This window comes from Myodes glareolus, chromosome X (assembly GCF_982192425.1).
Source record: "Myodes glareolus chromosome X, mMyoGla1.1, whole genome shotgun sequence".
In the NCBI taxonomy this organism is placed as follows: Eukaryota; Metazoa; Chordata; class Mammalia; order Rodentia; family Cricetidae; genus Myodes; species Myodes glareolus.
The window spans coordinates 113,070,711-113,088,638 of NC_142053.1; the positions used below are offsets into that span (position 1 = coordinate 113,070,711).

The following is a 17,928-nucleotide window of genomic DNA, read 5'->3' on the forward strand; positions in this document are numbered from 1 at the left end:
TTTTCTGAATATTTTTGATTATAGTAAAATACACAAAATGAAATCTAGCATCTTGGAAGATGTAGTAGTTCTGTGGATGCCTGTGTCTGTGTGAGGGGATGTGCAGGCACTCTCAGAAGCGAAAGGTCACCCTGGAGCTGGAGTCACCAGATATGGGCACTAGGAATCAAACTAAGGTCCTCTACAAAAGCAGTGCACACTCGGAACCACGAAGCCAGCTCGCTAAGTCCAAGGTTTAGCCTTTTAGCAGCTTTCAGAGCACAGTTCATGAGCATCAGGCACATTCAAGTTGCTGTGCAACTACCACTGCCATGTCCAGACTGAAATCCAGTATCTTCTTCGATTGTGAGAAAGCTCAGTCAATTGTAATAAATTACCAGTAACTGTGACTCTGGGACCAACAGAAACTAAAGCTATTTCATGCCATATTACATCTGTGAGTAGGTATGTGAAATATTGTTCATGTTTGAAATTACGATGTGATTAGATATATTACTCAAAACTTGTATTTAGTATAAAAATACAAGATGAATAAATTATCTCTGAAAAACTCAACCATGTTATAATATACACATTTTTCTTGGAAAGTCATCTATTATGTTTTGTGTACTTCAAAACACTGTTTTACAAAGGAATTGGTAGGTTTCACTAGACCACTAAAGAGGTTCACAGGATTAAAAAAAGTGTTAATACATTCTTGACAGATGGACTAATTAAAGTAATAGCTACACTCGGTACTTGGCAATGGCTTACTAACAGGGGTCTGTGAGGTCTCAGAACTCTTTCCAGTTTTTCTGTTGATGATGCTGTCTCATAGGATATGACACCACAGCTCCAGCACCATGTCTGCCTGCGCACCATGCTCCCTGAAAATTGCCTGAACCTCTGAAAATGTAAGCGCGCCACTCCGATTAAATGTTTTCTGTATAAGAGTTGTAGTGGTCACGATACCTCTTCACAGCAGTATAAACCTTAAGTCAGGCGTCCCACAGGGAAGCTCAATACCATCTTGGCTCTTTCTTCCCAAATCCCCTTCAATATCCCACCAGTTCCTTCAGAAATGAATGTCCAAGGTAGTTGTCCAGCCCACGTACCTCAGGTCTGCCAATGCTTCTGCGGACTCGAGCTCCAACCCCTTCTGACTGCTCCCGGCTGAGCACTGAGAGTGTAACCTTCTTAGAGGATCCCATTTTGAAGTGTATAAAGAACGTTCTGGTGTTGAGCTGTAGAAGATGGAGGGCAAGATGAAAGACAACAAAAGACATCACAACAGAAGAAATATCTACAGGCTATAAACTAAAGATATTGACATTAGACTTGCCCCAAATTCTAACAGTTGTAGTTTATTGAGTACTTACTGTGAACAGGGCCTAGGTTACGTAATTTTTTTTAAAAACACAATGAAGGTGAACATGTATTAGTATTTACTAGGTACCTGAACCCCATTATTAGCAGTTACCTCATGTAATCCTGCAGTCATCTTATACAAAGATTAGCAATACAACTTTTGGAAAGAACTTACTAGAAATATCTAAAGAGTATTTTATATGCCTTGCTTCAGTGGTATCTCTTGACTTCCTGCACCACGAACATACCCTTCAGTGACTACCCCATGAGGTAGGGTGGAAGATGGAAGTGGAGGATTTTTGGTGAATTTTTGGAAGCAAAAAGAAAGAACTAGAGGTATGTGATTCTCACCAGAATGATGGTGTTGGCATTGAAAGATCTTCAGGAGTGATTGAACTCAATTACCCATCTGTCTCTAACGTCCATGGACATTTAAAACAATCATTTCTTAGTCATTACAAGCATGTATACAATATGTATTTTTATCATATCTACCCCTTATTCACCCTCCAACTTCTCTCAGACTCCAATCATATCTCACCCCCAGCTCTAAGCTGCTTTTCCAAAGCCTACTGAGTCCAAGTGGTGGTGTCCTTGTTGTACATATGGGTGTTGGGTCATCTACTGAGGCATGAGCATCCTAACGGGGGCCACTTTCTTGAAGAAAATTGACACTCCCTACTCCAGCATCCTCCAAGTGCCAAAGTTTCTCAGTTAGGGGTGGGACTTTACAAACCTTCCTCCCATCTGTGTTGGATTTTGACTGGCTTGATCTTATGTTGGTCTTGTGCAGGCAATTTCTCAGGCAGGAAATCTTTGAACTTTCTACTAAAGTCCTCTAAAGTACAGACAAATTATGTATGAGCTGCCCCCAGCAAGGAAACCCATGGTTCAGGAACAACCTATATTCCACATTTATTATTCTTCAAGAGTGCTTCATTATTTATTGATGAAGTCGAAGCACTAACAATGAGCCCCATTTCTAACTTCATGTGTTTGCAGACAAGTAATCCTAAATCCTCAGACCTGTTCACCAAGTGAACTCTAGCCAATCCTTCAAAGATTCCTACTGCAACCAAGAGAAGTGTTTTAACAAGATGACAATTCTGGAGCTGGACACCTTAAATTTATATCTCAGCTTTGCCACATTCCAGCCTGCTTTCACTTGTGACTCTCTGTGCCTCAGCTTTTCCATCTATAAAATGGGATTAAGAAGTACCCACTTCAAAAGTTTCAAATGGTGCTATAGGAAAGTAGGCTGCTGTTATTTATAGAGACTCTACACAGGAGTACCCTCCACTTAGTGAAGACAGATCTTAAAATATAACATCTCTAGCAGACAATCAATATATACCTATTGGACCAAGAAATGTGGGGCACAGAAACGAACTTCTGAATACAGGCCTGTCATCACCCAGATATATGCAACAAGTAAGTAGTTTTGCCTCTGCCTAGATTTTCCGGGTCCCCCCAGACTCCCACAGTTAGACACTACACACACGAACAAGGATGAGGCAGTTAAGTAATTACAATGTTTTGTCTGGAAAAAGCCAAGCTGTGGTCCCTTCACTAAAACTCGGTGCTATTTAAGCATCTCCCTCCCTCAGCTCCCCTCGGAGCCAGTAGTATGCTGGGAAAGGAAACATCATGAAAACTGGTCCAGGCATCACCTCCCCCACCAACACACACACGCACACGCACACGCACACACACACACACACACACACACACATACACACACCACCCTCGCGGGGCGGGGGGGGGGGGCGGCGGCGGGGCGGGGCTGGGGGTTCCCAGGCCACTCACTCGGCTTCCGAGCAGGCCCAGGACGGAAAGCCACTGTCACAGCCTTCGCAGCGTCAGGAACACAGCAACACGGAAGAAGGGCTTGCAGAGCGCCGGCTGTCCGTCAGCGTGACTCAGCACTTCGCTGTGAGGCCTCAGGAAGGCGGAGTCTTCCTGAGACCTAGGAGTCTCTAGGTCTCTGGGGTTTTGGATGGGGTGACACTCCCTTTATTTACCCTGGGTTTGGATTCTCTGACTCCGCCTCTCTGGGTCTGCCTTTGGAGCTTCTATTCAAAGAGTGATGCGCACCCCGACCTCTTGGGGGCGCGCTGTCCCCCTATGTGTGGCGTGCTCCGGTGCTCGGCAAACCTCTAGATTCACCTAGAAGGAAAACCTGTTTGTCACCCAAGCCGTTGGCTCTAGGGACAGGAATGTTTCCTAACCACTTGTCCCATTTTGGGCAGGTGAGTCAGCCTCTCTGTGCATCAGGTTCCCAGGGAGATGAGGGTGGTAACGATAGTACCAACATGGTAGGGTGCGACACAGTTGTTTCTCATAAATAGGCTTCTTGCTGTTTGCCAGAGAGAATGTGGCCAGGGACAGAGTAGAAGCAAGGGCCAAAACATCTCTGTTCCTGCCCAAAGAGCAGGCACACTCTAGACATGTGACGAAGGGCTTGGATTTTGTTGAGCTGTAGGGAGAAGGCATTGGAGAGTTGCCCTCAAGAGGATGAGGATATGCACCCAGCCAGGGGGCAAATCAGTTTTCCTCGGACTTTTAATCAGGCGAGGCTGCTAACCTGAATGTTCTTTAAACATTACAAAGTCTTGTCTTGGGAAAGGAGTGAAAGCAGGAACCCTGAAATGAATCTGGACGACTGTCTGAAACAGTTTCCAGCTGCGCGGCTCTTCCATGGAGACTGCTCCAGTTTGCTTTTGTAGCCAGGAAACAGCCATAGACAACACTTGCCGAGTATGACTACATTTCAATAAAAATTTTATTACAAATAATGAAATTTTAATTCATAAGATTATGTTTTGAATCCATGCAATTTGCACTTATAAAATATTCTTTTGACTTTATATTTCAACTAATCTTTTGAGACCCAGTTCCGTATGTCATAGGCTGGCCTTACCTCTCTAGATAGCCAAGGATAACTTTGAACCTTCTGATTTTCCTGCCCACATTCCCAAGTGTTGGGGCCACAGTAGTTCATCTACCACCCTGGCCAGTTTTATGTGGCCCTGGAGACTGGACCCAGGGCTTTGTGCTTGCTAGGCAAGCAATCTACCAACTGAGTTGCACCCCCATCCCCCTCAACCTTAAAATGTGAAAAGCTATCCTGGTTTTCAGACGGTACAAAATGCATACAATGGGGGTGCATACCCATTTAGGCTGCATGCAAAGTTTGTAAAAGAAGAGGGAAGTAGAAGAGCAAAGACTTTCGCCTGGTGCTCGATTGGGCAGTACACACTGGAACTGGAACAGTATTGAGAAGAGAAGCATGGGCTTTGTACAAGGATGACATGCAAATTTGTGAAGTTGTCCATGGTTTTTTGTCTCTCTCCTGTGAAGTCCACGGTCACACTTGGGTTTATATCGTCTTCCTTGAAGTGGCTATCTCACTTCCTTAATGCCTATACCTAAATCCATATTAAAAACATAGTCTTAAGAGATACTAATTTTGTTTGTTTTGAAGTCTTTTCCTGGGTTCTTCTATCAGTGGGACTGAAACTAGTCCTACCTACCATAAGTGATTCAAGGTCAAGTGAGAGAATACATGTAAATATCAAATACTTCCATGGACTAATAAAGTATTGCTACTTGTCATCCTTAAAATTATTTCTGAGACTGTTTCCACATAAAATAGAAATATGAGCTTTCTGCCTGGCACATTACAGAACCTATAAATAAGTGAGACTGCATTCCCTTGGCCAGTCCAACATTCAGCCAGGTGCCTGGGCTTCAAGCTTTCCCTGTGGATTCAGATTGCTAAATCTCTCAGTGCCTCCAAACCTTCCCATTTTGAAGGCTACTATCCATCTTCCTCAATCACCACCCACCCCTCCTACCTTTGGGTTCAACTGGCCACACCATTTTCCAAGTGATGGACCAAAAAAAAAAAAAAAACAGTGCCTGAAACCCTCAGTGGATTCTCACTGTCTTTAGTAGAAAGTTCTTTGATGTCTTTGAACAACCTCACCTTTAGCCCAATTGTTCAGGGGGTGGGGAAGAACTACACACACATCTCTTGTGTCTAGAACATTCTTTTCTTCACTTTGACTTCATTTTTTAGCTCTTATCTTCTATGTCACGCTCCATGGACAACCTTTAAGAGTTATTTCCTCAACTCTAGAAGATACTTTCGACCTAAGAAGCACCTGTACATTAGTTCCTAAAGCCTAAAGTTAATCATTTATTAACTCTTGGAAGATCCCGTTTTCCTATAACGGCCTGAACAGTAGTTTCAGTCTTACAGGTGTGTTCTGAAATATGAGTCAACACTCTATTGAATATGCCATTCACTCCTCTTGCTCTGGGTCTCTGCAGACCTGGGGCTGCCTTGGCGGATTCAGTGTGCCATTTGCAAGTGAGGCTTTGAAATGGCCTAGCAGTTCAAAGTTCCACATCCCTTTTCATGGAAACCAGTGCTCTTCAAGAGTGATGGCTTTGCTGGACAATGGCGGCGCACACCTTTAAACCCAGCACTCAAGAGGCAGAGGCAGGGGGATCTCTATGAGTTTGAAGTTAGGTGGGTCTACAGAGTGAGTTCCGAGACAGTCAAGGTTACACAAAGAAACTGTCTCAAACAAAACAAACAAACAAAAAGAGTGATACCTTGAGGTCACCATTTCAGGAGAAGCCCACACTCCACAGAAAATGGGTCTTTGGAGGGAGGCACACCATGAGAAGAAATGAAGCCCAAGACCCAAATCACCTTGAAAGTGGATCTTCCAGCCCCAGCTGCACCAGCCAGTGCCACAAGGATACAATCTGAACACCCAACGTTGTTCTTCCCAACTTCCCAATCCACACAGTCAAGTGTTTTTAAGCTAACCAGTTTTAGGGTAGTTTGTTTCATAAAAATGACTACCTGGAAATTTTGTTTCAGATTGTAGGAGAAAAGAAATCGATTTTCAAAATGCTCCAGGCTACTGACAAACCTTGCAGAAAATAGCTATGTCTCTTTAAATCATCTTGAAGACAACAAGCCATTAAGTGCGCCAAACAATTGCTGACTGGAATTTAGAGATTAAAGTTTTGCATCCCTCCTACCGGCCACAGTAGATGCCTCCAAAGTACAGATGTGCCAGCAGACGGCTCGTCTATCACAAATATCATTTAATGACCAAAGAACTGAAGGCAGAGGGTGATGTTTCAGGGGACACCGTTTTGGAAATTTCTCTTGAATTCAAAATCTACTCCACCACTGCATTCAAAGAAGTTTAGTGACATTTCTCAAAGTAGGAGACAAATTCACGGGGGCATGTGTAGTCAGTCACAGCAGAGCAAAGAAATTCCATTTGTAGGCCTTTCCGGAAGGGAGGTGGTGGGGAGAGAGAGAGGAAGAAAGAGAGCGCTTCTGAAAACTAGAAGGTTAAAAGGAAAAACCAGGATGGAAGGGGGGAGAATTTTTGCAAATGGAGTAGAAGCCAGACAACATTTCACTATGAACAGAGTCCATCTTAGAGATGAGAAGTGTAACACTGTATGTTTGAACTCTGAGCCTCCTTCCCATTGTCATTGGAAATCGACGAGTACTTGGAGCAGGCAGCTGGATGTGTGACCACCAATCACCTTTGGAATCCTGAGCAGCACGAAAGGAAACTTTGTGCTGATATGGTGAAGAGCAAAGCTTTCCCTAAACGACTCCAAATACACTACTAAAATCTTTAAAGACACCCATATTGTCAACGCATGTTCATTCCTATCTCCCCCACACTTTGTTTTGGTTTTGTGACAGGATTATGTGACCTCAAATTCACTATACAGACAAGGATGGCTTTGAATTCTGATCCTCCTGCCTCCACGTCCTGAGTGCTGGGATCCCAGGCTTGTAATAGCATTCTTGATTGGTGCAGTTCCCAGGATCAAGCTCCAGGCTTTGTGCATCTAGACCAGCACTCTCCCAGATGGGCTACACTCCCAGTCCAACGTTTTGCTTTTTATTCAACACACTGATTTTCATCTTTATAACACTGAATATCTTTCCAAAGGCATTATTTCATACAACTGTATGGCTGTCTTAAACACTCCATTGTTTGCAGTTATTTTTCTGTTTTAAGATAGCAACACAAATGTTCTTGTTTGTGGATTTTGGTAAACTGCTTTCCGGGGCAACAAAGGGTTGTATTCATTAAACAGCCTATTCATTAAAGGGTCAGTATCTCTGGAATATTCCATATTAGAAATTCAGAGTTATTAACCCAGAAAATCAGTTGGCTTCAAATCAAAGTCTAATTATTTCATATGTGCCAGTGTATGAAGGCCAGAATTTTGTTGGGCAGTTGAAGACAGCCAGTTCTATCCAGAGAAGGCTGGTACATAGACCTTCACCTCCACCTGGTTGAGAACATCTTTGACAGAAGCTGCATTGATGCTTTTTCTGTCTTTTCTCTGGGATTCTGGGGGGGAAATGCCAGAAAAAAAGCAACTTAGGACCCTCTCTTTGAAGTCAAGGAACATTCCTAGAATCCATCACAAGCAGAACACTCTTGGCCCTGAAAGGCTAATTCATCTCTGAACTAGAGAAGCAGGGAAATGTAGGTGGCTGAAGATTCTGATACTTAATCACCCTGATAACTTTACTCAGCTTTCAACTTTTGTAAAACTGTGTCTTCTGACCAAAAGAAGATGGCTTTGTGGATTACAGCATTGAAGTAAAGGTCAATCAGATTTGAATAATTTCTACCTAATATTGGATTTACTGAAATGTTTATGGGTGACATGTGCTGACGTCTACAACTTACTTTGAGTGCACCAATAATAATAACAACAAAAATATCGTAGTTGATGGGCAAATAAAGTCATGACAAAGTCAATGTCAGGAGAATGTTAGTTGTAGAATATAGGTGGAGGCATATGGGTGTTTTCACTTCTTTTAACCTTTCTCTATGATATGTTTCATAACGAAATTTTGGAAAAACATTAAAATCAAATAGGAAGGAAAAACTGGAAAACATCCATAAATTTACTCCCCTTTGCCTCTTCTCTTTGCTCCCGGCTCTAGTATCTATGTATCTATGTATTTAGTATCTAGTCTCCATGGAACAGAGTGGCCAAACCCAATTCCAAGCTACTAGGACAGTCCTACAGCTAGCAGGATTTTTCTAAGGCATGAGCTAGCAAATTTTGTTTCTGAGAAAGTCAGTTAGTGAACACCTGCGATTTCATAGGCATAAGTCTGTTATAATTGCTCAGTTCTGCTATTACATAGCAAAGGCAATCACACGCAATAATTCATTAAGACATGGTTGCTCTACTCCAGTTGACTTTGTTGTGAGAAAGCAGGTGTGACTGACTCACTTTTCTGTTTTTCGGCTTCAAATACTTACCCTCCACCAAGGAACAGGGGTAAACACGACTAGATGTCAACGGTTTATGTAAAAGTGTCATAGGTAACTAGAAAGGTTATAACAAATGTGAAATAAGAGGCTTCTCCATGCGCACCTCACACACACACCTCCTTTCACAGGGAAGAAGGTTGTTTGTTTCATCACTGAACCCAAGGTTTGATACACAAGCATCTTTGAGAGAGGTGATATGCTCATACTAATTTCCAAGGAGTGTGAACAATCCATCTCAGATCCCAACTTCTAAGCATGTTGTTTTAATACCAGAATAAATACGCACAACAAGTAATGGAGTTAAACTCCCAATGAACACTTGCCCATGCCAGAAAGCTTGGCCTACAAGAAGGCTGTCGGAGCCCTTGTAGGCTTACACTTTAGTAAAGATAGACACTAGAAATTATGCATTGTATCATAGGAAAGTGAATACAACTGGGGAGAAAAGAGTTAGAGGAACTGGGCATGCTAGGTCAGTGTGGGGGTTGTAGTATTGATGGGATGGTCGAGATAAGATTCATTAGTAAACCAAGCTACATCCCATACCAACCTTGGATTTTTGCAACAGACGTATAGACTAGTATGGCCTGGAACTCTCAATGTAGCCCAAGCTGATGTCGAACTTGTGAGAGATAACTCCAGTTTAGACCAATAAGTAGCAACAGAGGTCTTGAAAAGTGGTCCAATGTTTGGCACATTTAGAAGATAGTGCTAACCATGGTTCATGATGGATGGATCATTGAGTTTGGAAGGAAGAGTAATAAAAATGTAGCCTCTCTCTGTTGGTTTGACCCACTAGATGGATGGGTGGAGCTGCTATTAACTGAAGAGGTGAAGACTATAGAAGGGGGTAGTTGTAGGGATTCACCAGAAAGTCTGCTTTCAACATGCTAAAACAGGCATGTCTATTAGATATCCCAAATAGAGATGGACACATTAACAATGGAATATAAGTCTCTGAAATCCAAGGGGTCTTGGTTAAAACCCGAAATAATCATATTTAAAGTAATAGTTAGAGCTGGATGATTCTTCCCCGTTGTCTAGCACAGCGGTAGAAGGTGCTATGCACGCTGCTGGAGAAAGCCATCCGTGGTCTTACCCAGATGTGGAGCCATATTCTTTTTGTGATTACTGATTATGTATTGAAAGCAGTAAGAGGTTCCATGACACCAAATAAACCCGTTCTGAGATTTCCCCAAGATAAATTTAACAGCTCCAGCTTCTACAGTGTTTATCAAAATACAAAAGAAGAAAGTAGAGGTCGTCTTTCCATGGCAAATCGGGCCCTTGCAGGCTGAGGGAGAAAGCTACTTCACACATGGAGATGGGGGTGCTCTAGGATGTGGGTCTGGAATGGATCCACCCTCCCGGCTTGTATGCGCTCCTGCTGGTGAGACCCAGGCCTCCTGCCAGCGTGTCCAAGTGGGCCCAAGAGTAAGCTGGGTATGTAGGCTGCCACCTGGCCTGGCCACACACCAATACAAGCCAGGCCCTGCACCCCACAATGGCTCCCAGCCCACCCCTAGGTGACCATGTGAGCACAGGTACAAGCACAATGCTATGGAATGCAGGTGATCCAAGACAGGCGAGTCACGGGGGCTCTACTGTGACCATGCAGCGGATGGACTAGCATTCAGGTCATTACTGCAAAACGTACACTAGGTATAGTCTCCGTTCAGTGTGTTCAAGTGTTCTTGTCCTGTATGGTTTTTTAACTATTTAAAAAAAAATCACTGAGTTTGGGTAAAAACCAACCATCAAATGAATACTGACACCAGTCTATAGTCCAATGGCTCCCAGAGGCCAGGTGCCCCTACACCAAATCCCTTCTCAATACTGGCAGTGATTCTCTTTTTACGATTAAAAAAAAAAAAAGAAAGAAAGCGAAGTAATATTGCATAGGAGTACGAGAAACTGCCTCAGTGGAAACAGAAACTATTTACATTAAATAAAAACCTGGCTGCAGGCTGCGTCTGCACACGTACAGCACGGTGCGGTGGATGCACACTGTGACCAACCCATGGAGACAGCTTCTGGCACTCAGGACCACAGAAAGGAAAGCGGAGGGTGGAGAAGAGGAAGTGAGGGGGACGGAGGGGTTTGGTTCACTTCTGGTTCCAGAGCTGATTGGACAGCCAGTCTAGTCCTTCATAGAGCCTGTCCGAGCAGGTGGCACAGGTGACCTGAGTGTACCAGTTCCTGTGCCGTGGAGAGTGCAGCTCCATCTTGCCTGTGATGTCGGCCGCATTCATGGCATTGGGAAGGTCCTGCCTGTTGGCAAAGACCAAGAGAATGACATCCCAGAGCTCATCTTCAGCTAGCATCCTTGTGAGCTCTTCAACGGCCTCATGTACATGCTCTCTGTCAGTGCTGTCCACTACGAGGATCAAGCCTTGGGTGTACTGAAGTAGTGGCAGCACAGGGGCTGGATCTTGTCCTGGTCGACCACATCCCACACGGTGAAGATGACATTCTTGTACTCAACTGTCTCCACGTTGAAACCAATGGTGGGAATGGTGGTCACAATTTCACCCAGCTTCGGTTTGCGTAGAATGTTGTCTTCCTGGCAGCATCCAGGCCCACCATGAGAATGTGCATTTTCTTTTTGGCCAAAAAGGCCCTTGAGGACGTTTGCAAAGATATTCCCCATGCTTGTGGACAGGTGGAAGCAATACTGGCCAGAGACCTCCACGGCGGCAGCTCCAAGCCAATCCATATTCTTACAATATGAACCTTCTATGCCTCATATGCCCACTGGTACAATAGTGGCAAGACCATTCATGGAGTCACCAACTACTTAAACTTGTCTTTGAGGCCCAACTCCATGGGAAGAAATACATACCTAGAAATATAAACTTGGTCAAAATCCTATGGCTAGGGAAGTCACAGGTCCTAGTGGAGAGTCTACTATTGTTTTGTTAAATAGGCATGGAGCTAAACTGTCCTCTAAATATTTGTGTTTATTCCCATAAATTAGTGCTTCTTTTAGTCTGGGCCAGAGAAGTTTCTTATTGCGGTGTGACACAGTTAATGTAGAGACTCGTCATAGTTGTTCAAAGTGCTGAGACTATATAACTTTCACCTGCTCAGCTCTAAATGTGACAGGTATGGTCTGATTACCCTTTCCAAGACCAAGGAACAGCCCACATGAGTGCTAGAGGATGGAGAGGAGTACTATGGAACCCTGTCTTCTGAGTGTGGCATGGCTGTTATAATTATGAACTCACAGCAGCCGTGACCCCCCCCCCTGCACATAAAGAGAAGTAGAAGGGGGGCCTAGTTAGAACGATGGGAACAGACAGAGTAGAAGGAGGGGGGGATGTGGGTGTGAATAAATACATTGCATACTTGTATAAAATTATCAAGAAGTAAACTCTCATTAGATCCGTTCCCTTGTATCAGTGGGTGATAGCATCCCTCGCAGTCCTGATTTTCTTTTTCATGTTCTTCCTCCTTCTGCTCCTAATTTGGACCTTGGGGGGCTCAGTCCGGTGCTCCAATGTGGGTCTCCGTCTGTATCGCCGTCCTTCGCCAGATGAAGGATCTGGGGAGAGTTTACCAAGGCCAGTTGGACTGGGTCTGAACGAGCATGTGATCCAACCAGATTCTCTGAACGTGGCCGGATTCTCTGAATGTGGCTGGCCCGAAGTCTTTCTGAAAAGCCGTTGACTCTGATACTGGGACCTGTTTCCTCTGCATATACTGGATTTTGGGGATCCAGTCTGTTTGGATGCTCACCTTCCTGGACCTGGAGGGAGGGGGGAGGAACTTGGACTTCCCAGAGGGCATGAAACCCTGACTGCCCTAAGGGACGAAGAGGGAGGAGGAGAGGGAGTGGGGGGAGTGGGAGGGTGTTGGGAAGAGGGGCGGAAATGGAAAAGTCCTTTTCAAAATCTAAAATTAAAAATTTTAAAAAAAATTATCAAGAAGTTTAAAAATAAAGCATAAGTCAAACAAAATTGTTTGAAACAGGGTCTCACAATGTAGCCCTGGCTGTCCTGGAACTGCTATGTAGATCAGTCCTTAACCTCACAGAGATGCACCTGTCTCTGCCTCCCAGGTGCCGAACATAGCAAACAATGGAGATCAGCCACTAACCGGAGAGATTCATTCTCTCTCTCTCTCTCTCTCTCTCTCTCTCTCTCTCTCTCTCTCTCTCTCTCCTCTTTTCTCTCTTCTTCCTTCTGTCTACTCTCTCCTCTCCCTCTTTCCCCTCTCCCTGTCCCTTTGTCTGCTTCAATTATAACAGGTTCGATACCCCATAAGTGTAAGGGAATACGATTCTTCATGCCACAAAGTCAAATCCCATGCTGTATCCCTTTGGCTGTTGCCTACATCCAAAAAAAAAAAAAAGCCAAGGATCTCACCTGCCAAAGAAGATAACAAAGACTATAATTTGAGTACATTAAATCACACAACTGGAATCAAAAGTTGGCAGTTAACTGAAACCATGTAAAATACAGAGCCAAAGAAAGTTTCAGGAGAAATAGCTGGGGAAAAGTAAATCTGTGTCATTTTAACTTAGAGGAAACTACTCTTTCTTGCTGCCTTTGAATGTTTCAAGACCCAAGGGGGGTGTTGAAATCCCAGGAGATCATACCCAGGTTTTTCCATGCTTTTACCATCCCTTCCTTCTCTTTCACTGAATTATTCTTATTCTAAAAGCTATCTACCATGTTGCCATATATAAGCCATGAAGTAAATATGAATTACCATATGGAAAAAGGTATAGAATTAAATCATTTTACCAGGTTGTTGAATCTGTGCTCTGTTTCCTGTCATGCCTACAACCCCGACCAGGATGATCAACACATGGCAGGCTCTCCATATGATTTAACCAACTCAAAGAATAGCAGCAATATTACCCTACCTCGGCTTAAAAGAATGCTTGTTGGATGAGCTCCCAAAGTCCAGTTGAAAAGTGGGAGGAATGAGAATATGAGCGAAGAGGTCAAGACCATGAAGGGTTCACCCACTGAAACAGTCTACCTGAGCTAATGGGAACTCACCAACACCAGCCAGACTGGGAAGGAACCAGCATAGGACCAAACTAGACCCTCTGGTTGTGGTTGACAGTTGCATGGCTGGGGTAGACTGAGGGGTCACTGGCAGTGGCACCCAAATTTATCCCTTCTGCATGTACTGGCTTTTTGGGAACCTATTCTCTTTGGATGGAGACCTTGCTCAGTCTATATATTGAAAGGAGAGCCTTGGACCTTCCTCAAAGCAATGTGCCTTACCCTTTCTGAGGAGGGGATGGGAGTGGGACAGGAGGGTATGTGAAGGGAATGGAAGGAGGGGAGGAAGTGGGAACTTGAATTGGTATGTATAATGGAAAAAAAGATAGTTTGTTTTCTTTTAAAACGTAAGTAAATAAATAAAAGGGAGGAAAAAAGAATGCTTGTTGGAAAGTCAAGGACTTTAGTCTCTATTGCCCACACAAGACGTCGTCATATGACAAGATCATACATGCTCATAGACACATTAACATGCCCACCAATTCATCAACTAATACAGTACATCAATGCATAATGAAAGGATAATTTGTTTTCATCCTACAGCTGAGTCTAAAATATGCCATCATAGGGGATAGAGATAAGGCTCAGTAGTTTAGTGCACTGGCTGCTCTTCTGGAGGACCCGTGTTTGATTCCCAGAACTCTCATGTTGGCTCACAGCTGTGTCTGCAGCTCCAGTCCTGAGGGATCCATCCTTTTCTGGTCTCTGCATGCATGTGCTGCACACACACATACTCAGGCAAAAGTAATCCACACACACAAAATAATAAGTGATAGAGATTTAAATGTTGTTAGATTTATTATACATGACCAGCCAGTATACACCAGAGAAAATATTTAGATAAAAAAAAAGCCAAATACCAAGATGTGGTCATTACCAATAAAAACTGGCAGTCACACTTTTTCTTTGTGATATTGGCACAGCATACATTTAGCAAAACCAGTCTCACTCTCATTTTTAGACTAATTTCTCTGACATGAATTAACTCATTTCCTGCGGGCGCACTGGTAGAGTTTCTGCTAGTCTTTGAGTTCCTTCTGTCTTCCGACAGCAGGCTTGTCTGTGGCAATGGAAGTGATGTTGTAGGACCAGGTCCCACCAGCCACTATTTTCATGCAGGACCAGGTGCCCACAGCTCATTTCTTTGGCTAGGTTTGGCCTCAAATGAAAGAAGTGTGCTTGGCCTGCTGACTGATTCCAGTTTTTAACCATTTTCAGAGGCACACCTCATATTGGGTCCCACTTTTACTGACAATTCCAAACTTCTTTCTAGTCTTCAACAAAACGTAGCTATGGGCACCTTTGAGACTGTGTTTTTTGTTCTCTGGCCTCCCTTTGTCCAAGTGTTGGGCTGAAGTTTTCGTTGCTTAGTCTCTGTACTCTTTGGCGTTACCTAACGATTTCCTGCTTCTGGCTCCTGTGAGAGAAGTCAGCGTCAGAAGTCGGGTTTCACCAAGATATTTTCTTGTCCTTTCCAGCACAAAGCTCGAGAAACAAAGGCTGGGTTATCACATGTCCCCAAGAGCTGCCTGGGAAAAGCCAGAGCTGCAGTTATCAGTGGTAGAAGCCTTTCTGAAATATGCTTTTGTCTTCGTGGCCATTGCATTCAATCACATCAACAAGTGTTGGCTAAGTGTTGAGCGTGGTTTCCTGTGGGATTGTGTAAGGCCCGGCAGGACAATAAATGCTTTGGGGGCACTGAGTCGTGTAGCCATTTCTGACCTGACAGCCAGGGGAAAAAAAAATGTGAGACAATTGGCTGCTACTGAAGAGAGAGGACGGCTGAGACTGAGATCTTGCAGGAGCTGCTTCGCCTCACTGTGGTGGACCCCAGAAAGACAGAAGAAGCCTGAAATGGTACGTTGAAGTGGCTGGTAGCTATACGATATAATAGCCTACGGAAGGATAGGTTCGGACCAAGGTGCTGGGGGGTTGGAGTTTTTTTTTAAATTTTGGAGAACCCATCACAGTAAATAATAATAATGATGATAATGATAATAATAATAACCACAAAATTAAGAATACAGAGGTGTTGGGCTCCCCCTGGGAATCAAAAGCGAGCTTGAAATTTGGGAACCAGCAGTGGAAACTGCTACAGGCTCACTGTAAAATCTTCACCTTGCTCAGAAGCTCACTCAGAGAGTCTGCCTGATGGGGTGCATAGCACAGCCGCCTGGATGTAGCTTTGGGCTCTTTCCTCTGCTGATTTTCTCCATACTTTTCTTTCCGTACTGCCCTTGCATAGCTTTTCACATTCTCTTTATAACTGCTTGAAAAAAGACAAGAGTTCTTAAAGTTATACCTTCTTTTCTTTATATTTCTCTCACGTTCTCTCATCTACAAACATTTGCCTTTAGGTTTCTCAAGCCTCCCTAAATCCGACACCACGAATGCTTCTTGTGGAAAGAGAAATGTGGGAGGCAAATTGTGCCTTTGGTTCCGCGGCCATAGAATTTAAAAGTTCTCACTAGCTACCATGACTTCAGGGGACTTCAAAATAGTACAAAACAGTTGTGGCTTTTGTCAGTGCGTCTTAAACACTAGTGTGCTCATGAGTCACCAAGACTGTGGTATAGGTGTAGGTCTGGGGTGAAAACAGAACCACCTGTGCTTTTTACATTGTATTAATCTACTCTTTGATATGTTTAGACATGTATGCAAAGTACTTTGGTCAAGTATTTATTTACTTCAACCTCCCCTACACTCTCTTAGTCCCCTCTCAGTCCCGGCTGAAGCCCTTCATCTGAACAAATATCCTTCCTGGTTTCTTGCCATTTTTGTTGGCACCCATCGAGTTTCATTGGGGTTGCTTGCCTGAGAGAGGGCAGGGGGCTATTTACTAGAGCAGCTTGCCAGTGAAGAGTGCTATCTAAGCAGCTCCGGGAGGTGTCAATGCTATTGGACCTTAGAGTCACTTCCAAGATAATTGTTTATGGTGGTGCAAATGCACCACCCCTAGAGGCCAATTCAACCTGATTCCCCGGACAAACCTAAGGAACCGGTGCTTGTTGCCTTGAGAATACATAAAGATCTGAGGGTGGGCGCAAGAAAGAAAAATCGATCTTTGAGGACCATGCCGTCGTCTTCAGTTCTGACTTTGCTGTGCTCTATTTTCCCACATCAGTACAGAGTGGTACAGGGAAAGCACATCTCCTACGGTGCTGGGTATTTCACTGCCGTCTTCTCGTGACTTCTCAAAACGCTTCTTGGTGGTTACTGTTTTTACTCCTTTTACAGATGGGGAAGCTGAGGTTTAGCAGGGTTAGGTAATGTGTCAGGTTGCATAGAGACGCAGCAAGGATTTGAAGCCATCCATGTGTGATGCTTTTGCCTATGCCACTGCACATCCAAACAGGGATCAATGCCAAACCGATGGTAGCGGATGGATTTACCACTTTTGGCTTTTCCCCTTATGAAGATTTTGCTTCCTAGCTATGCTTTGTTTCTGTCTGTTTGCTGCTGACTCTTTTATTTTATTACTTCGTTTGCTAGATTCTTAATAAGCACACTAATTTGAAACGGAAAATACAGCTATTGTAGATCATTTTCTGAACTACACAGAACACCAAGGCACACTGTGAACGTGAAGGAACTAGGATTTCAATTCTTGTTACTTAACTCCACAGTCTTCATTGTTGGTGGCGATACTGTGACAGAGAAGAACGCAGTCATTGTGTGATCTCAACCTGAGAAGACTCTCACCTAAACACAAGAAAGAAGCCTTACAATCTGAAAGCTTAGAGTAACCCTCAAAATCATTGATGCTCATGAAATACTGAGATGGAACACTTTAAACAACTTTGCCTAAACTCCAAACTGGTTATTCAATAGCCACGGAGCTAGAGTCTCCTGGTCTGCCTTGGCCATGTTCATACCATGGAACTGGACATACTCAGAAATAACCAAGCATGATGGCACATGCCGTAATCCCATTACTTAGAAAGCAGAGGCAGGAGGACCTCTGTGAATTTCAGGCCAGCCTGGTCTACCTACTGAGATCCAGGTCAGCAAGGCTACACAGTGAGATCCTGTCTCAGAAAGAGGGAGAACCAGAGTCAGGGAGGCAGGGAGAGATAGAGACCCAGACTCACCCCCTGCCCCTGCACACATATGCAGAGAGAGAGAGAGAGAGAGAGAGAGAGAGAGAGAGAGAGAGAGATCTAAATTCAACCAAAGCTACTGCCACCTTAATAAGGCATACTGCCAAGGGA

At 43.9% G+C, this 17,928-nt stretch overlaps 2 protein-coding genes, 1 non-coding gene and 1 pseudogene across 4 annotated transcripts in view; 2 read left to right on the forward strand and 2 right to left on the reverse strand.

The window, feature by feature from the left end:
• Positions 1-3,298, reverse strand: part of Pir (pirin) — a 91,709-nt gene extending 88,411 nt beyond the window's left edge. For both annotated transcript variants that reach the window (XM_085684746.2, XM_048440626.3), the window contains exons 1-2: positions 3,154-3,298; positions 1,095-1,223 (exon numbers count right to left, since the gene is read on the reverse strand). In XM_085684746.2, coding sequence (XP_085540872.2) covers positions 1,095-1,190 — 96 coding nt within the window. In that variant the 5' untranslated portion in view covers positions 1,191-1,223; positions 3,154-3,298. The remainder of the gene's footprint in view (positions 1-1,094; positions 1,224-3,153) is intronic.
• A 1,285-nt stretch (positions 3,299-4,583) lies between these two features.
• LOC125404671 (U6 spliceosomal RNA) lies at positions 4,584-4,688 on the forward strand. Its single transcript, XR_007233335.2, has one exon. It is a non-coding gene; the product is annotated as a U6 spliceosomal RNA (small nuclear RNA).
• A 6,068-nt stretch (positions 4,689-10,756) lies between these two features.
• On the reverse strand, positions 10,757-11,385 carry LOC125404590 (ADP-ribosylation factor 1 pseudogene; annotated as a pseudogene).
• Positions 11,386-15,208: 3,823 nt separating this feature from the next.
• Positions 15,209-17,928, forward strand: part of Bmx (BMX non-receptor tyrosine kinase) — a 63,138-nt gene continuing 60,418 nt past the window's right edge. Inside the window, exon 1 of the mRNA XM_048440627.3 lies at positions 15,209-15,574. Within this exon, the coding sequence (XP_048296584.3) occupies positions 15,230-15,574 (345 nt within the window). The 5' untranslated portion in view covers positions 15,209-15,229. The remainder of the gene's footprint in view (positions 15,575-17,928) is intronic.